Source organism: Zeus faber (genome assembly GCF_960531495.2).
Source record: "Zeus faber genome assembly, chromosome: 11".
NCBI lineage: Eukaryota > Metazoa > Chordata > Actinopteri > Zeiformes > Zeidae > Zeus > Zeus faber.
The window spans coordinates 28,977,981-28,998,789 of NC_137205.1; the positions used below are offsets into that span (position 1 = coordinate 28,977,981).

At 45.4% G+C, this 20,809-nt stretch overlaps 2 protein-coding genes across 3 annotated transcripts; one reads left to right on the forward strand and one right to left on the reverse strand.

Moving 5' to 3' along the window:
* The first annotated feature begins 88 nt into the window (after positions 1–88).
* LOC307237052 (NHP2-like protein 1) lies at positions 89–6,000 on the forward strand. Of its 2 annotated transcripts, XM_080009664.1 has the most exons (4): positions 89–220; positions 1,892–2,012; positions 4,572–4,873; positions 5,331–6,000. In XM_080009664.1, exons 1-3 carry the CDS (start codon positions 218–220, stop codon positions 4,832–4,834), a joined length of 387 nt encoding a protein of 128 aa, XP_079865790.1. In that variant the 5' UTR covers positions 89–217; the 3' UTR covers positions 4,835–4,873; positions 5,331–6,000. The 2 variants fall into 2 exon arrangements, with proteins under 2 accessions (XP_079865790.1, XP_079865789.1); XM_080009663.1 differs by having other exon boundaries at positions 4,572–6,000.
* A 3,054-nt stretch (positions 6,001–9,054) lies between these two features.
* On the reverse strand, positions 9,055–19,741 carry LOC307237408 (kelch-like protein 24; the record flags this gene model as incomplete). The annotated part of the gene is made up of 12 exons (XM_080010120.1): positions 9,055–10,014; positions 10,563–10,728; positions 11,062–11,208; positions 11,324–11,500; positions 11,788–11,916; positions 12,177–12,323; positions 14,857–15,043; positions 16,339–16,482; positions 16,759–16,950; positions 17,072–17,206; positions 18,263–18,550; positions 19,634–19,741. The coding sequence occupies 12 exons, from the start codon at positions 19,739–19,741 to the stop codon at positions 9,852–9,854; spliced, it is 1,983 nt and encodes a 660-aa protein (XP_079866246.1). The 3' UTR covers positions 9,055–9,851.
* Positions 19,742–20,809: the final 1,068 nt, after the last annotated feature.

The following is a 20,809-nucleotide window of genomic DNA, read 5'->3' on the forward strand; positions in this document are numbered from 1 at the left end:
TCAAACGGCAGTTTCCACCCCGGCTCCTGAACGTGTCGCTGTTTGATGCCGTGCCCCTCATCGTGTCGTCATTTCCGAGCGACGGAACTTCTCCTTCCAAACGTGCTCAGTGCGTTCTTGCGTCTGGCCTCCCTCAAGCGGCCGCCGAGAGGACCAAATATCAGTCGCTTCAGCAACATTTTCCCCGGTTAAGCTCCTCCGACCCGAGGGGGTGAACATGGTGAGTAACTCGTCGTAAATACCGTCACAGTGTTGTTGGATTGTGCTTTTCGCTGTCCCCGAGCCTGGCGCAGCGACACTGTTTACCTTTCAAACGACTTCGATTGTCGTCGTGAAAGTTGTTTTGAGAATCTGTGTTGGTTGTTTTTTTTTTCATTGTTGTCATTTTTTATCACCATAGGGGCTTGTCTTTATGGGGAATTTAGTTCTGTAACATACACACTGACAAATCAACATCTTGAATCTTTAATCTACACTCACTGGACACTCTATTAGGTATACACCTTGCTAGTACCAGGTTGGACCCTTTTGCCTTCAGAACTGCCTTAGTTCTTCGCGGCATCGATTCAACAAGGTGTTGGAAACATTCCTCAGAGAGTTTGCTCCACATTGACACGACAGCATCACGCAGCTGCTGCAGATTTGAGGGCTGCACATCCATGATGCCAATCTCCCGTTCCACCACCTCCCAAAGCTGCTCTACTGGATTGAGATCTGGTGACTGTGGAGGCCATTGGAGTACAAGTACAAGTTCGAGTGATTATTTGTCACATACATACACATACAGTGAACTCATTGTCATGTTCAACAAACCAGTTTGAGATGATTTGAGCTTTGCGACATGGTGCATTATCCTTCTGGAAGTAGCCATTGGAAGATGGGTGCACTGTGCTCATAAAGGGATGGACATGCTCAGCAGCAATACTCAGGTATGCTGTGGCGTTTAAACCATGCTCAATTGGTACTAAGGGGCCCAAAATGTGCCAAGAGAATGTCCCCCACACCATTACACCACCACCAGCCTGAACCCTTGATACAAGGCAGTATGGATCCATGCTTTCATGTTGTTTACGCCAAATTCTGACCCTACCATCTGAATGTCGCAGCTGAAATCGAGACTCATCAGACCAGGCAACGTTTTTCCAATCTGCTAATGTCCATGTTTGGCGAGCCTGTGCCAATTGTAGCCTCAGTTTCCTGTTCTTAGCTGACAGGAGTGGCACCTGGTGTTGTCTTCTGCTGCTGTAGCCCATCTGCTTCAAGGTTTCACGTGTTGTGCATTCAGAGAGGGTATTCTGCAAACCTTGGTTGTAACGAGTGGTTATTTGAGGTACTGTTGCCTTTCTATAGTCGCAAACCTGTCTGCCCATTCTCCTCTGACCTCTGACATCAACAAGGCATTTTCCTCCACACAAATGCCGCTCACTGGATATTTTCTCTCTTTCGAACCATTCTCTGTAAACCCTAGAGATGGTTGTGTGTGAAAATCCCAGTAGGTCAGCAGTTTCTAAAAAACTCAGACCAACCCGTCTGGCACCAACAACCATGCCACGTTTCTCAGTCACTTAAATCCCCCCTCTTCCCCATTCTGATGCTGGGTTTGAACTTCAGCAAGTCATCCTCACCATGTCTACATGCCTAAATGCAATGAGTTGCTGCCATGTGATTGGCTGATAAGCTATTTGTGTTCACAAGCAATTGAAGAGGTGTACCTAATTATGTGGCCGGTGATTGTACATTGAGTCATAATAAAGTTTGGGGGGGGGGAAAAAAAAACCCCAGTTATTAATGGGCTCGCTGTGCATTTGTTTTGTGACTTTACTGTGATCCTGGCTTGTGTCGAAGGTCTAAATGTTAGTATTTTACCAACATTGATGGCTTTTTTGCGCAGGCTGAGCCGGAGGTGAACCCCAAGGCCTACCCTCTGGCCGATGCCACTCTGACCAAAACGATCCTGGACCTGGTGCAGCAAGCGGCCAACTACAAGCAGCTCAGGAAAGGAGCCAACGAAGGTGAATATTGTCGCGGCGTGTAAGTTGGGGGTTGGGGCGGCAGTCAGACTCTCGTCCTGACAAAATCAAATTTACACCTCGCAAAATCCTACAAAGGACCTGATATCGATACCAGCCCCTTCACAGCAGCACACTCAAGATAAACATACATGGACACGGCAGGAACCCACGGCACGGCCAAATTCAGTGAACTCCCAGTGCGTTCTATAGTGTATACCAGGGGTGGCCAACCAGTCAGAGACTAAGAGCCACTTTTTTTACTGTGTTACTGCAAAGAGCCACATCATACACATGGGCACACATGAACATCACCCCATCCCTTCCTCACACACACACACACAGACCTCTGCTCAGCCAGATTTATTGTAAATGTCACACACCAACATGATAATGACAGAAATTGACTCCTAGCCCCCGCGACCCGACTAAGGATAATCGGTTGAAGATGGATGGATGGATGGAGTACTTAGACCACAGGCCAGTTATTTTCAACAATTAACATTGTGTGCACTGTCTCACACACACAAACTCTCAGTTCAACCAAGTCCACAAACAAAAATATAACATTGTGTGCACTGTCTCACACACACAAACTCTCAGTTCAACCAAGTCCACAAACAAAAATATAACATTGTGTGCACTGTCTCGCACACACAAACTCTCAGTTCAAAAAGTACTGTTGTTTATTTATTCATAGAGGGAGGAATTGGACTTCGGGTTTAATGATAAGGATGTATTTTTTTCATGTTGGGTCAATTTATTCAATAGTGTCCCTTAAACCCTAACCTTTCAGAATCAGTTTTGGCTCTTGCCTACCATACACGATCTGATGCTTTGGCCATCCACATATACCTGGGACTAGGTGTTCCGGAGTCCTGGCCACATTTTTGAAAAAAAAAAAAGTAAGTACTGTAAGTACTGAAAGTACTGCGTTTCCGCGGTATACCTCTCAGTTCAACCAAGTCCACAAACAAAAATATAATAATTAACAATAGCGTTTTTCTCTTACTATGCATGTGGCTTAGTGGGACTTCTGGCATTCCTTGTCTTGAACAATGCTCTTCAAATCTGGCTTGAATTCCGTTGTTGCCACTCGAAGCAATTCTTTCACATGGGTGTCATTGACAGTATCTTAAGCGCAGCCCGTTTGACATTGGGGCATTTTTCCATTGGCACACTTCTCCAGAACTCAATGGTCCCTTCCCTTAAAGCAGCTTTCAGTCGGTCCTCCTCCTGCAGCTCGCGAGTCGCGACACACACACACACACACACACACACACACACACACACACACACACACACACACACACACACACACACCCTCCAGCCTTCACAGTTCTCCATCGATACGCAACGCAATTCACCGGCCGATCCATCTTATATGTTGACTACTAACCATGTCAATAGTGTTGAAAATAAACTTCCAAATGTTTTTGAATCTTATTTGGTGTTTTATTAGTCCTAATGCCGCGTTAGACGCGTTCCAGGCGACTGGAACGCGTCTATACGTTGACTTTGTATGGAGGCGCGCCGCCCCGGCGCTTTTGGTGTAAACGCGGCATTAGGACTAATAAAACAGGCGTTAATGGGACATGACTCCTGCTGCTGTTCGCTTTGAGTAAATGAGGAAGTGATCCGCGGTGGAAAACGAGTGATATATCATAGCGATTTTATAATCACAATAGGGAATGAATGGCTGCGCTTTTTTTTCTTCTGAGTTTTTGACGCTTGTCATGTAAAAGAGCCGCATGAAACCAGCCAAAGAGCCGCATGAGGCTCGCGAGCCGCGGGTTGGCCAGGCCTGGTGTATACAGTGCCACGCAGTGTTCAACCCCTCCCCTGAATCACTACCTCAGGTTCAATAGCCTGCGTCACTGTTTTCCAAAGTTCTGTCTCTTCAAAAGTGATTCTCTCCGGGCATCCCAGACTAACCTCCCGTACGGCTCCGGGAATGGATGGCCCAGGCGTTGAGCGAGGGGAATTGGGTGGGTGGCCACGTATCCGTTGTTATTATTATTTTATTACTTTTTTTCTTCTATCGTATAATACCATTCAGCGTCTGATCCTCGGGTCTCGCCGGTGGAAATCAAATCATAGCCCAGAGTGTCATTGGTGTGTCAACTGTGATTTGGTCTCATAAGATGAGCGTGAGATCTCCAAATAGATGATTCTTCACCCCGTCTGAACATGCAATCAAACTGTTGTAACACCATAGAAACTGAAATAACTTAGGTACATGACAATAATTTATACCAATAACGTGTGTCTGTGTGTGTGTGTGTGTGTGTTATAATTTGACTATTTCAGTATTGTATTTTCCGGCTATTGACAATTTTTACTTTTTATTTTTTAATTTGACTTTTTATTCAATTTAACTGACATATTATTTTATTTTTTCAGACCGTTAAGCATTTTTAATGCCAATTGTTTTTAAAGAAATAGACCAATCTCCACCATGACATTCCTTGTATGTGTACATCTACTCTGCGTAATAAACTGATTCCGATTGGGATGGATGCGCGGATAGGATGAGTAATGAGTGCGTCGTGTCTCCCGCAGCCACTAAAACCCTGAACCGCGGCATTTCCGAGTTCATCGTGATGGCTGCGGACGCGGAGCCGCTCGAGATCATCCTCCACCTGCCGCTGCTGTGCGAGGACAAGAACGTTCCCTACGTCTTTGTGCGCTCCAAGCAGGCTCTGGGCCGCGCCTGCGGGGTGTCGCGCCCCGTCATCGCCACCTCGGTCACCATCAAGGAGGGTTCGCAGCTCAAGCCACAGATCCAGTCTTTGCAGACGGCCATCGAGAGGCTGCTGGTGTGAAGCTACCTTGACAGCGTGTTGCGTCGTTAGTTTTTTTTGGTTTGTTTGTTTTTTTTAAATTTTGCTAATGGAAAATGTTTTATTTTTAAATGCTTCTTATTCATAATTTGTCCAAAAGCACTCTGATGAACTTGAGGGGGGCTTGGATCCCAACATTTGAATGTATTTGTACGGATGTTTATACACAGGAAAAGGATACTCGACAATAATTGTTCAGGTTAACATCTCAGATTTGAAATTGGTGGGTACATGTTTCCCCCACAACTTGTGCTGTTTTCTGCAGGAAGATATATGTTTGTTCTAGTGTTTCCAATGTTTTATATTGGTATTTTATTGTTGTTGTTTTTTGTTTTATCTTTAATGTTGCTATTGAGGCAATCTTTCAATCGATTAATTGGTATATTAATACCCTGTAATGTCTTAAAATACCAATTGATACAAAATACAGTTTTATTAGGATTTAATTTTTGTTCATTTTTTTTTGTTTTTGTTCCAGGATGAGTCGTGCTGAAGCTAAATAGACAGTTTTCCATTTTATTATTCAGAATGCTCACTGCTGATGGATGGCGATATGATGACAAAGCTTATGGGTCTTTTCAGAATTTGGAGGTGTTACAATATGCACAATAAAATGTATTTATTTGGAGTAAATCTGGTTCTCTTGATTGTTTTAGGGGTTCTGGATTCCTTGTAATGTTGAAACAAACACGTCTGGTTTACATGTCTAACGAGTGGAAACAGGATTTGGTGAGGTAAAGGTTTTCTGGTGAGATCTTTGTGTAATTCTCTGAGGAAAAAGTGTAGACCCGTGGGGATGCAGATTATTATTATTTTTTTAATTCTTGAGAGTGAAACATGGCTGTTTATACCCTTTTTGTCCAGCTGAAAAAGCAGTGGAGTGCTGGTGTGTGGTGGTTTCTTGACTGAACAGTGGTGTCTCTGTCAACAAACAGAACTAAGCTCATCGCATCTCTCCCCTTGCGGGAGGAAGTACGAGATCATTTACTTAAATAAATTGTACAAATACCCTGATGCAAATTCACTCTCGTAAAAGTGAAACATTTACATTTCTGCTTGAGTGAAAGTGCTTGTGCTTTAACGTACTTAAAGTATTAAAAGTACTTGTCATATCCAGTTCCCTGATATGAGTTGTGCAGCACAACTGTATTTTTTTAAATATCCTGATTACAATAAAAAAAAAACAAAAAAAAAAAAACAACTATACAAACTATACAAATGTAAATAGATTTATTTTAACTAAAATAACAGCTGTGTGGGAAATGTTGTGGTGTAAATAGAGATATTTGGATGATTCCATGTTTAATGTGCCATTTCTCCCTTGTGACTTAATTATTAAACTTTATTTCTAAAGCCTTGAATCTAAGAAAATATGGATTTAACCGTTGGAAAAAAATGTGTTTACCCATCAGGTAATATCCCATTTTTTTAATTTAAAGATTGCTAAAACGAATAACAGGGTTGATTTTTTTAGCATAGACAAATATACAAAATGTAGCTTATTACTCAGCATTTGTGCGGACGATGTGAGGACAATAAGGACGTTCTATTGATTTACCAAAAATGTGTTTCAGCAAAATAAATACATTACTTCCAAACTATAATTTTGGGAACAGTGTTGCACTTTGAGAAATGACAACATACTTTACTTCTTCCCACAGCCTTCAGGAAGTTGAGATGATGCTGTCACTGTTGAATATTCGAAATATTCAATCATCGTGATGGAATATTCAAAATATTCATTCACCCCTATGGAATATTCCAAATAATTAATTTACCCTTATGGAATGTTGCAAATATTTGTTCACCCCTAAGGAATATTCCATCTATGGAGCATTCATTTAGGTTGAATGTGTTCAGGTAACAGGGTGGAGTGACCATTATGGCACACAACTAAAGTTTTTCATAATCTATACTGAATAACTCACAAAAAAAATTTGTTTCAAGCATGAGATGTGACATGGATTCACACAGTTATGCAAAAAGAACACAATTTTTGAAGGACTCGATTATTTCAAGGTAAAGTTTAGTTCTAGTGTTTAGGGGGCAGGCAAAAATGCTGTGTCGATAGACCACTCACGTTTTAAGATGTTTTTCTGACACTTGCATGCAGGTTGTTTGTAGTGGACACTTTACTCAAAAGTAAAAATGATTTGACCTTTGCGTGCATATTTGTCAATATAATATCGGTGGAATCCCCCATTTGCTTGAAATGCAGTGGAAGGGAAAGTCGACAGTCTCTCAAACTGAATATGCATAACTACAGCATAATCTTTATTGTAGATAAACATCGTACGTGGCAAATAGACTTGTATGACATTAACAGATGACAAATGAAAACACTGCACAATGTGATCACATATGAATATACTATAAAGAAGAGAAGTATAAAGACAAAGAAAATTCAAATAATAATAAAATGAATAGACTAAAAATAAATTAATATATAAATAAAATAAAAAGTCTTACACATCAGCGGTTGCATTTTTTTCCCTCAAACCGAGCTTTGCAGCGTTATAATGATCTTATAAAACATTTTCTGTCGTGGCCCAAAATATTGGCACCCTTGCATTTTTTTCCCCTAAATAACACTATTTATTCAAGAAAAGTGTGAATTTAATACATCTTTTGGTATCAACATATGTATTTCTTTGCTTTGCAGAGGGAAAAAAAAGTATATATATATTTACTGAATCCCAGCTTATTCCACACAAGAAATCCAAAAATGTCCTGAAAAATGTTAATGGCACCGTTTCAGAGCTTTAGAAATAATAGAATTTCTTGCAATCCGATTAAATGGAGCTCAGTACTCATTTGTTTGTTATAGGATTTAAACGGATATGTTAAGTACTTAACCAAATACAAAGTTTCTGTACTGTATTAACAGTGAAATAAAGAATTGTGGAGACCAAATTCTTTTGTCAAATTAAACTTATTTTAGAGACAATTGTGAGGTGTTTCTTTTTTAAACATGCAAGGATGCCAATATTTTCATTCAAACAGTGGTTGGTATTCAGAGCAACACACTCATATTCACTTGGACATATTTGTTCACAAATATTTGTCCACAAATATCAAATATTTGTGGACAAATGAACACAAATGTCTTTGGCCGCACACCACAGCTTTGCTCTTGGCTCTGCCTGGAGCCACTCGCGTCGGCCGACTTGGCTCGGCACGAACAAAGGAGGCCTGAGGGCGTGGGGAGTTTCGGGTTTAAAGTGGTAAAACAAGACGTATTTGACGAGGCGGCGAGGGAAGCAACGGCTGACCGCCGCGAAGCCGCTTCCACAGTTCTCAGCCGACGAGCTCGGCTCCAGTTCGACCCATTATTCCGAAACCCCAATAGTCCGAAAAATGTCCCATTTGGGCATGGACGACCCCCTTACCCTGACCATCCCCTTATACCTAAACGTAACGACATTTTCGGGAATGACCTCCAGCTTTAGAGGGATGGACTCCATCTCCCAGCCCCACCTGAGCCCCCGCCACCAGGGTTTCAGAGTTTCGACTGAAATTTTATTTGATTTCGTAATCATATTTTATTTAACGCATTTTTTTTTTTTTTTAATGCCACAGTCTGTACTGGGGTGCACCAAAGTAGGAGGAAGGAGGAATTCCTCATATATGCAAATGCATCCGACATAATAAAACCGCTTTTGATTCTAAATCCCATTTGTTTTATTTGCTGCTGATGTTGACAGAACGCTTGCATAATGTAAATGTAATGTAAACATGCTGCGAGGGTCTTCTCCATTTTGGGGTCTGGGCTTGACGCCCAAATGGATGATGACACATGGGAACGGAACGGCCACGACCAAGAAAAGCAGGTTAAGAAAATGGATGAGATGAAGTTTGTTGATAAAAATAAATAAATAATAAAACACACTGAATATCAGCAGTGAGTCGAGGCACATTTTCCAAATGATTCACAGTGGATGAGCTCATCAGATGTCAAACACATTTGTCTTGCGTAGTGAATGGAAACACGTGACAGAAAGCAAACCTTCCCCACATGCCTGCATTGTCTTCACGCTGTGTTTGCAAATAAGCACATTCTATCCAGCTTTATTTATTTTTATTTTTATTTATTTTATTTTTTTTCGTTTTAAATGAACAGAATATCCCAAAAAGATCATGGACGGATTTTTCCCACCAAACATGATGGGCAGTTCTTGGTGGAATAAGGAAGAAACCACAAATACGGTAAAAAGAAAAAAAAATCTCAATTTATTATTTGACTAAACATTAAGACATGGAGCAAACGATGCATTTAAAACAACAACTCGAACGGTGACAGGCATCGCAGACACCTCACGGAGCACCACTACGCTTAGCTTTTTCCACTGGTGACCTCGAGAAATATCCACTCACAATAAGATTCTTCCAATAATCATTTATTTTGTCGTCGTCACAGTTAAAACAACCCTTGAATAAATAAAAAGATCAGATACAAAAATACACTATGTTGGCTGAGAAAAAACGAAAACGAACAAAAAAAAAAACCTCCAACCACGGAGCAGAGGTGCTCGACCACGTTCCACATCGCACGCACAACAAGAGAACACCGACTGCCGGGTGAGCTCCTTCAACACAGTTGCCATGGAAACACGTGGGTCGCCGACAGCGCCGTGCGTTGCCACAGGTGACGCCACGGAGCCGAGCGGGAGTCGACTCGGCGGAGCCCCCAGGAACCGACCCCCTCCTGCCGCGGTGGGAACTGTGGTGAAGCGTGGAAAAAAAATTAAAAAAGGGCGCGAGGGTTACGACGCAGGCACAAGATGGCCGCCCGGCGACGCCGTCCCCGCTCCCCGGCGGGGCGGCGCGCAGGGACCGCCTCGTCCCCCGGGGGGCGGGCGGGGGAAGGGGTCGCAAGTCGGCCGCAGGTTTTGGCAGGTGCGGAACTCTCCCGACCGAGCGGCGCCATCGACCCTCCCCCAAACAAAAAAAAAAACAAACAAACAAACAAACAAACAAACAAAAATGAAACAAAGAGTCGTCAGTTGACGCCGTCGGAGGGCGTTTCGGGGCAGCTGCACAGGTGGGAGTCCTTCCTGAGCTGCAGGGAGACGCAGCTCAGCCAGCTGCGACTGGTCGGCATCTCCCCCACGATCTCCCAGGTGTCGGTGTCGTCACAGTACCGCTCGATGGTGTCGTGGTACCTGAGGGGAGTGGTCAGGGCGGAGAGAGAGAGAGCGTGAGAGCGACGGGGCGAGAGAGCAAGGGGCGAGAGAGCAAGGGGGCGACAGAGAGAGAGAGCGAGGGGTTGAGAGAGAGAGAGCAAGGGGGCGAGAGAGCGAGGGGGCAAGAGAGAGAGCGAGGGGGCGAGAGAGCGAGGGGGCAAGAGAGCAGGGGGCAACAGAGAGAGAGCGAGGGGTTGAGAGAGAGAGAGCGAGGGGTTGAGAGAGAGAGAGCAAGGGGGCGAGAGAGCGAGGGGGCGACAGAGAGAGAGAGCAAGGGGGCGGGAGAGAGAGCGAGGGGGCGAGAGAGCGAGCGAGGGGGCGAGAGAGCGAGCGAGGGGGCGAGAGAACGAGGGGGCGAGGGGGCGAGAGAGCAAGGGGGCGAGGGGGCCATGGGGGGAGAGAGCAAGGGGCGAGAGAGACAGAGAGGGGATGAGAGGGCGAGAGAGAGACAGGCAGGGGGGCGAGAGAGAGAGAGACCGAGAGCGGGCGAGCAAGATGGACGCAGTTCCTCTGCGTCGGCCCCTCACCTGTCCCAGCCCTCCTCGCCTCCCAGGACGTAGATCTTGCCGTCCACCACCGCCACGCCCGGCCGGTAGCGCCGCTCCTTCATGGGCGCGCAGCGAGTCCACTGGTTGATTTTGGGGTTGTAGCACTCCACCTTGTCGGTGTTCTCCGTGGAGGCGTGCCACCCGCCTGGCCAGAGGACACACAGGACACGCCCCCATGCTCTTTACTTTGGAAGTGGTGCTTTTGATTCTTTGTGCGGCTTAAAAATATTTTTCCCCAATCCCTGTTTTAAGTTTTCACAACGCAATCTGACATCCTACTAATGAGAAACTTACCACAGGTTCTCACTAGAGCCACACACACACACACACACACACACACACACACACACACACACACACACACACACACACACACACACACACACACACACACCTGATTCAACTGACTGAGCAGTGTCACGGCAACGTCCAACGCTTTAAATGAAACATTAATTTAAATACTCATTTGCTTGAGCACCTATCACGTAGAGCTTTCCCTTCAACGTGCAGGCGGCCGAACCGGAGCGAGCGATCTGCATGGGAGCCACCTCCCTCCACACGGTGGTTTTGGGGTTGTACACCTGTGCCAGGTCTGTGCCGTCGCCGTCCTCCAGAACAGCGCCCCCTGGCAGGACGGGAGAAGAACAGGACGCATGAAAGCTGCCGCAGGGACAAAAAATAAATAAATACAAACGATAGAAAAAATTAAACCGGTGCATGCGAGACCCGGCGTTCGGTACCAGTGACGTAGAGGAGCCCGTCCAGCGCCACCACGGCCGGACTGGTGACGGCCATCTTGACGGAGTCCATGAACTGCCAGGTGTTGGTGTGAGGGTTGTAGCACTCCACCGAGTCCAGCCGGGAGCGGCCCTCCCAGCCGCCCACTGCAAACACGTAGCCGTCCAGCATCACAAGGCCTGACACACACACACACACACACGCACACGCACACGCCAAAAGAGAATTTGTGGTAGTGCGAGAGTCAATAAAACCCTTTATACCCACGGTATAAATTAAAAGACAGCCTCAAACATAAACATTGCCATTTGATGTATTGTAACAGATTTTGCTTCAGCTAATCATAATTAAAACGATGACAGAAGAAAAAAAAAAAAGTCACACCATCCAAAATACAACCACCTCACACAGACTGACGTCACGGACGACACCTCAGCGGTAACGTCGTGTTTTCGTCAAGCCTCACCCAACTCGGAGCGCGCTACGTTCATGGGCGCCATCTCCATCCAGGAGTCGAAGCAGGGGTCGTAGCGCCACATCTCCCGGCTGGCTGAGCCGTCGGGAAACTCTCCGCCCGCCAGGTACAGGGTGGAGCCTGCGGAGGGGACGCAAGCAGCATTTAGACGCACGCACGCACTCGCACACTCGCACACACACACACACACACACACACACACACACACACACACACACACACACACACACACACACACACACACACACACACACACACACACACACACAATTGTGAAATTATCAAAATGGAGGTATTGTTAAAGACTGTGTCAATACGGCCCTGGCAGCATTTTGAACAGTCGGGAGCTAAATGTCTGTGTTGTCTCGGCGTCCTCCCACCTGACACCACCAGGCCGTGCTTGCTGATGGCGAAGGGCAGGCACGCCAGGTTCTTCCACTGTTGTGTGATTGGATCCAAGCACTCGACGCTGCGCAGCACCACCTTGTCGTCCTCCCCCCCGACCGTCACGATCACTTCGGCCGTCTCTGTTGCCGCGGCAACGGGAGACAAGGGAACACCGGGGTGGTGAGGCGTGGGGGGTGGGGGGGGTCGAAAACGTGGATCGACGTGAGCATGAAAAGACAAGCTGTCGTTCATCGCTTTTCAATGAAGCCTCCTCTGCTGTGGAGCAGCTGAGAGCACCGAGGATGTATATACATACACACCGAATCTCTCCAAATTATTATGCAAATGATATTTTTCTCAGATTTTCCTAAATAGCCGATGCAAATTACATCAGTATAATTTTCAAGTCATCAACCGTTAGGGTATAAGTTGAATGTTATGGAACAAACTTCCCAATAATAACAGTATTTTTTTCAAAAGTAAAAAACTCAAAATGCACTGTTCCATATTATTATGCACCACAGAGTTTCAAAACATTTTAAAAGGTTGTAAAGAACTGAAAATTGTCATTTGTTGAATGTGAAAGCAATTTCAATCAAAAACATCTTAACAGGCCAAGTTCCATGTTGACATAGGAGCCTTCTTTCATATCACCTTCACTGTTCTTGCCTCCATTGAACTTGTGAGTGTTTGGAGAGTTTCTGCTTGAATTTCTTTGCAGGACGTCAGAACAGCCTCCCAGAGCTGCTGTTTTGATGCCAACTGCCTCCACCCTCATAGATCTTTTGCTGGAGGATGCTCCAAAGGTTCTCAATAGGGTTGAGGTCGGGGGAGGATGGGGGCCACACCATGAGTTTCTCTCCTTTTATGCCCATAGCAGCCACTGACACAGAGGTATTCTTTGCAACATGAGATGGTGCGTTGTCCTGCATGAAGATGGTTTTGCTACTGAAGGCCCGGTTCTTCTTTTTGTATCATGGAAGAAAGTGCTCAGTCACAAACTCTTTATACTTTGCCGAGGTCATTTTCACACCTTCGGGGACCCACCAGCTCTCTCCTCATGATTCTGACCCAAAAGCTGACTCCGCCACCTCCTTGCTGACGTGGCAGCCTTGTTGGTACATGGTGGCCATCCACCAACCATACACTACTCCATCCATCTGCACCATCCAGGGTTGCACGGCACTCATCAGTAAACAAGACTGTTTGAAAACGAGTCTTCGTGTATTTCTGGGCCCCCTGCAACCGTTTCTGCTTGTGAGCATTGCTTAGGGGGGGCCCAATAGTAGCTTTATGCACAACTGCAAGCCTCTGGAGGATCCTACACCTTGAGGTTGGCTGGACTCCAGAGGCACCAGCAGCTTCAAATACCTGTTTGCTGCTTTGTAACGGCATTTTAGCAGCTGCTCTCTCCATCCTATGAATTTGTCTGGCAGAAACCTTCCTCATTCTGCTTTTATTATGGGCGATGGTGGCGCAGGAGGTACAGCGGGTCGTGCAGTAATCAGAGGGTTCCTGGTTCGATCCCCTGTTCCCCCTGGCAGCAAGTCGAAGTGTCCTTGAGCAAGACACTGAAACCTAAAGTGCTCTCGATGAGCTGGTGTGCACCTTGCATGGTTTTCGCTGCCATCGACGTATGATTGTGTGTGTGAATGGGTGAATGTGAGGCATGTATTGTAAAGCGCTGTGAGTGTTCGCAAGACTGGAAAAGCGCTTTATAAGATGCAGTCCATTTACCATTTATCTGCACAAACCCGTCTGTGCTCTGAATCAGGAACAAATCTCTTCACAGTACGACGATCACGCTTACGTTTTCGTGAAATATCTCATGTTTTCATACCTCGTCCAAGGCATTGCACTATTTGAGGCTTTTCGGCAGCAGAGAGATCCTTTTTCTTTCCCATGTTGCTTGAAACCTGTGGCTGCTTAATAGTGTGGAACATCCTTCTGAAGTAGTTTCCTTTAATTGCGCTCACCTGGCAAACTAATTATCACAGGTTTGTGAGATTGATTCCAGTGATCCAAAGAGCCCTGAGACACAACACCATCCATGAGTTGAATTGAAAAACAAAAAATTAAATGTTTATGACACTTCAATCCAATTTGCATAATAATTTGGACCGTGGTGTATATCTGTATATCTGAGCATCATTTTGTAAATATAAAATAAAAAACTAAGAGCGAAAAGTAAGCCCCGCCACAAATAGAACAAAATGACATACGACATAAGTGATTGAAATTAAGTCTTCTGTTCCCTGGAATAAACTGTAGTTTTATAACTGACTTATAAAAACCGGGAAACCTGAAACAAAGTTAATCCGTTATATTGGATTAAAATGACATTTATATATGTTAATTGTGGAAATAAATGAATTGATGTCAGTTATAATGAAATCAAGCTGGTGAATTTAATACTTTTTACTTACTTATTTCTTATAGAACTGTGATTTAATGGATACTGCAGTATCTAAAAAGAATAAAATAAAATAAGCATTCAACTATGTTTATAAAAAAAAAAAAAAATTAAAAATATTAAAAATTAAAAAAATAAAAAAAAGAATCTGAAGCAGTAAATTACTTGAATGATTTCTGAATGTGCCCCACGAGGATCAATAAAGTGTCATCTTATCTTATCTCATCCATCTCCCCCAGGTGCCCCGCCCCCGCCTCTACCTGTGGATCTCCGGGGCCGCGCCCGGGGGCAGTAGAGCTCCCCCCGCCGGTCCTTCAGCAGCAGGTAGTCCTTGGCCTCCGAGATGAGGCGCTGGCAGCCCTGGTTCTCCGTCACCACGTCCTGGCACTCGATCACGTCGTGGAGGTAGTACGGGCTGATGAGGGGCAGGCGGACGTGCTCCAGCACCTGGGCACGAAGGGCGTTTGGAAGGATCAGTCCAAATGCATATTGCAAACATATTAAAAAAATAAATAATAATAATAATAATAATAATAGAAAAAAACAACAACCAGTTATTTTATCTTTGATAGTCCTTTTATGAAATATGAAAACTAGTCACAATAACTTGAACATAATTTTGACAATTATATTAATTTAAAGTGACGAGATCACCAATTTCATTCGGACTTTAATTACAATTCTTTCCCTCGTTTCTGATCCTTTGCCCTCCCACCGTTGCGAAGCCCAACAGAACAAGCTCTTCACTGCCTGAAAGATCTGCTGCAAAGGAAATTATATTTCAGTAACACTGCTGAGTTCTTCTGCATGAAGCAAAGGAAACTATGGAAATGCATGTTGCGTTTTGGTACTGCGCCTGCAGCGTTGGTGACAGTTGTCCTCTACCACTGGAGCAGCCCTCAGTAGGGTGTTAATATTTTATTTATTTATTTTTTAATAATCACATTAGCGAGCCTGGGAGTGTGACAATGGTGTGCGTAATCTCCCAGACGGATGGATCTCCTAACGACTGACAGCTGCTCGGGGCTCCTTATAACTGCGGCGCTGACCCTGAGCCGCACACCTCCACGACAGATGGCCGGGATTAGCAAAAAAGGGGCTGCGGGAACACACGCGCACGAAATACGCGACGAGGCGCGGCGCGGCTCTGGGGACGGAGACACTCGGACGGCAATGACAGAGTTGCATTAGTACCGTCAGGGTTTTTTTTTTGTGGCAATGGATACAAAAGCAGCGGCGCAAGCGGAAATTCAAACCTAAAGTTTTAGTCTACATGGGGAAATGAGTCGTGTCATTTTTGTTGAACGCTAAACAGAGACGCTTATACTATGAAACGATAAATGGCATTATTATTTTAGTTGTTTTATATGCATTTGCAGTATCAACACTGGTATAAAAAAAAAAGCTATAGTTTTGGAATCAACATCAAGGTTTATTGTATGCGCATCGTATTTAATTATTAAGATAGCCAGCTGCAGAAACAACGAAGCTGCAGAAACAATGTTCACACCAGGGCAGGTAACATGGCAGAGGAATGTTGCGTCCAATCCAATTATTCAGACATGATCTTGTTGAGGCGAGCCCGCTTCGGCGCGATGACTTGGGCCTTCAAGGACACCGCGGCAAGATCCAAGACCCAAGCGGTTTATTTGGGTTAGGGTTAGTACATACATTTACACACGCTCATACATACATGCAGTGAAAAGTGAACGACGTGGATGCCGAGGCCGAACGAAACTGACCTTGTCGAAGCTCCGTTTACGAGTACTACACTTGTTCAGCCACAACAAGGACGCCTCGAACACCATCTCCTCTTTGGGCACGTTGAGGTGGTCGCTGGCCAGGATCTCTGTGAGCTTGTCCAAACAGAGGGACTGGAACTCTTCCTGGGGGGGGGGGGTTTACAGAGGCGACACGGGGGTCAGAATCTGACGGACACATCGGATGGATCAGAAAGAAAGACAGACGTCACGGCACCAAGATGGCCGCCACGTTCACTGAGTAAATCTGACATCACTTCCCAGAGGTCGCTGATGGGGCTCAAGCTCCGCCATCCTGGCCGGAAGGGGAGAGCGTGAAAGCGGAGCATTTACCAGAGAAGAAGCGAGATCGCTCTCATACCCTGACGAGCGGACGTTTTGTTTTCCCCGTCGGTCACGCACCAGAATGCAGACGCTGCTGAAGCGCTCCAGAATGTAGTCCATGCTCCGTTTCTCCAGCACTCTGCAGGAATGGGCCTCGGCGAAACAGTGAATCCCCACGCAGTTGATGTCGTCCATCTGCCGCTCCATGAAGCGGCAGCAGGCCTCCCGCACCGGCATGATGTCCAGCAGGTTGGCGGCTGCCAGCAAGGCCTGGATGGAGTTGGGGGGGGGGGGGTAGGTTGTCAGCACGGGACCCAGGTCGGGGGGAAAAAAAAAACAAAACAGAAAACAAAAAAAACGGCCACCGGGGCACGACGCGGCGCTCATTTACCTGCACGTTGGCTTTGGAGACGAGGACCTCGGACGTGTAGGCGTAGCTCACCAGCATGCCGATCATCTGAGACTCCACCCCGTTGATGGCGATGCGTTCCTGCCTGGATTCTATCAGGTCGGTGGAGAACATGGCCTGCGGGAGATGGAGGCCAGTGAAAGCCCTGCGCGGAGGGGTCGTCGTCATCGTCCCCCCCCGCGCGGTTACACCGTCAGGTGTGTGCGTCCCCCCCACCACCACTGCTGCTACGCCGCCAAAAGGCAAAAGATAGAAGCAGAGGACGAAAAGCCCCCGTCCATAACAAGACTACTGCAGAGACCAGTACAAGTAGTGATGAGGAAAATAACCAGAGTAAGAGCAGACCATTAGTTTACTAAAAGCATACTCCAGTAATTACCTATTGAGATCAATCTTTAAGAGGTGCAATTTGCAAATAAATAAGGTAAAGGTATTTTATGAATCCCCAAAGGGAAATTCCAGTTTTGCAACAAAACTCACATAATGTACAAAAATACATGTTAAGAAAAATGTGTGTTTGTACATATAAAATAACTAAATAAATAAAAAACTGTAATAATAAATAATAATAATAATAATAATAATAATAATAGAAATAAATATAATAAAATATAATTTATTTTTATTCATTTTGATGTTGTGCCACACAGTCATGTAGATTGTACTGCCAGCGTATGAAGTGACACACAAACACTTTGGAAATTAAATCTTTTAAAATGCACCTGTCATTTCTTCAAATTTGCATACGGTCCACAGATTAATGTTAACACTTATCAAACTGGCTACTCGTCAAAATTGTGTTATTAAAATAAGACAAGATAAGAGAAACCTTAATTAGTCGCACACCGGGGAAATTTACATTGTTCCAGCAGCAAAAAGGGGACATCAGAAAATAGAGAGAGCGCATATCAAGGTAATCAGGTAAGGTAAATCAGGACATACAATGTTGTTTTCTTTAGAAAATAAATCTATATCTATACAACTTAAAAGTCAAGAAAAGAAAATGACTGTCAGAGCATAGGGGCGTGGAAAAGGTGTTTGAGTCACAATTTTATTGTGACTCAAGAGCTGTCACGAGAGTAGGTGTCACTAGTTACTCTGCACCTCTGCACAGAACTGAAAAGGTTGAAAGGAAACGACCCGCCACGCCACAGTGGGCGTTCCACCTCTTACCGCGAAGTAGGAGCTGAAGGAGGCCAGCACGATGCGGTGGCAGGGGAACTCCTGGCCCCCGCAGCACAGCGTCACGTCACAGAAGTCGTTGTTGAGCCGGAGGCTGTTCAGGCCCTGCAGCACCGTGTTGGGGTGCCGGCTCTCCACGAACAGGAAGTCCTCCCCGCCCATGGGCGCTGCGGCCGCGTCGCCGCCCCCGGCATCACACGGAGGGGGCTTCGCCGTGGACGAGGGGAGGTTGGCGTTGACCGCAGCGATTTCTGCCATTTGTCCCTTTGCTACACAAACCTGGGAGGGGAGACGGAGTCAGGAATGGTCATGGAGGGAGGGAGGGAGGGAGGAAGCGATAACTAGATGAAGAGATGCATACTGCATCCATCCCTGGCACACAATTATAGTGTTACACACGGACGACAATAATGAAGTCATACATTAAAAATAACTGGCAATATGCAATAACCCTGAAACCAGGGCGGAAAACACAGTGGTTTTAACTATACTGTCACAATCAGAACTGTTTTATTTTGACCAGGTACATTTACTGGACATATAATAGGAATTCCTGCTGGTGAGGTTTGGTGCACTTCCGTAAGAAACATCAGAATTAAGAAATAAGACTCAACAGTCCTGGAAAAAAAGGGGAATAAAAACAATAATTAAATGAAAGAGGATAAGAATAAAAAATAAAATATATTAAATGTCAAATATATGCAAATGACCAAAAACACAGAAATCAGAGAGAAATCGTTGGATATTTAAGATATACAAATGCAATACTATGCAAAGTATAGGTTCAAATGATAAATTATCTGTATATACGAATTATTATTACTACAATACATACAGTATTAATAAGATGAGTGTTTTAACATCCTCCTGTTTTGCAGCAACCTCAGTTTTACCATCACATAAAATGTTTATTGACATTAATGAGAAACAGACATGGACACGGACAGACAGACAGGCGGGCACAGAGACATGGACACACATGGACAAGGACACAGACAGACATGGACACAGACAGGGACACAGACATTGACAGGGACATGGACAGATATGACACGGACAGACAGACATGGACACGGAGAGACCTGGACAGACAGGGACAGACAGACATGGACATAGACAGGGACACAGACAGTGATACAGACATGGACACGGACAGACAGACACGGAAAGAGACATGGACAGGGACAGACATGGACACGGACACAGACATTGACAGACAGACATGGACACGGAGAGACAGACAGGCACAGACAAGTACAGACAGGGAGACAGACAGACACAGACGGGGACAGACATGGACAGAGACATGGACACAGACAGGTACATGAACACAGACACAGACAGGTACATGAACACAGACACAGACAGGGACATGGACATGGACACAGACAGGGACATGGACACAGACAGGGACAGGTACATGAACACAGACACAGACAGGGACAGGGACACAGACAGGGACACAGACATGTATAATCAACAGAAATCAGTGCAAGCGGTTCGGTATCGAACCAGACACCGCAGACTGCGAGCTCGTGGATATTCAAGATGTAAACGATGTCAAATATGTCAAAAAAAAAGACGTAATTGACGCTAAAGACGCTAAGGAACCAGTAAAGACCGAGTCAAACTGAAGAAACACAGAAGTGCAGCGCGTCCAGCTAGCTGCGGTGATGGCTGCTGGTCCGACACCAGCACAGCGGCAAACAGTCCAAACACACACGGTGATTTGTTTAAATGTCCGGTGGGTGTCAACAACAACAACAACAACCATCACAACAACCACAACGGAGACATTACCTGATCCACATACTCGCCGTCGGGCGCCAGGTGCAGCCGAGCAGACAGGCACTGAGCGGGGCAGCCGCGGAGGAGACGCCGCCCACCTTTATAAGCTCCGCCCACACACAGCGGACAGCGTCCGATTGGACAATGTCCCCGTGGGGCGGGCGGGTCAGGCCGCAGCTCCCTCTGGTTTCCCCAGTCACACACTATTGAAGTGGTTGACATTTCTTTGTATATTAAAACAAATAATAATAATAATAATAATTTTTAAAAAAAATCCCGTATTTGATAACGGTCAAATAAATGCCCCTTGCTTTGGTCGTCGAGGGCCCACCATTCCCGCCCTGCCCCGTTCACGAAAACGAAAGTTTGGACGAAAATCACTGTCTCGCTCCCCTGACACCTATTTTATTCTCACATTTTTATTCACACATCATAATTAATATTAGGATAACAATTTGAAAAAGCACCTCCGTTGGTCTGCTGCAAAACTACCACTCCCACAAAGACATGGCCCCGCCAGAAGCGTGATGCTATGGGGTCAAGTGCAAACGTCAAAATATTTAACGGCACAATGTTGTGGCACAGCTCTGCGCACGTTCTGCCAAATCTGACACTCAATCACCAGAATGTGTTTATAGTCTTTTAAATCCAAGAAAGTCGACTATTCGCAAAGTCATCCGTCCAGTTAGGTTATTGGCTCATTCATCAGAAAACGTGTCAATAATTTAGCTGCAGAGCCTTTACCGTCAA

Coding starts and splice junctions, on each gene's coding strand:
- LOC307237052 (XM_080009663.1), top strand. Junction 2,013..4,571: donor CAGGAAAGGAGCCAACGAAG/GTGAATATTGTC, acceptor TGTCTCCCGCAG/CCACTAAAACCCTGAACCGC.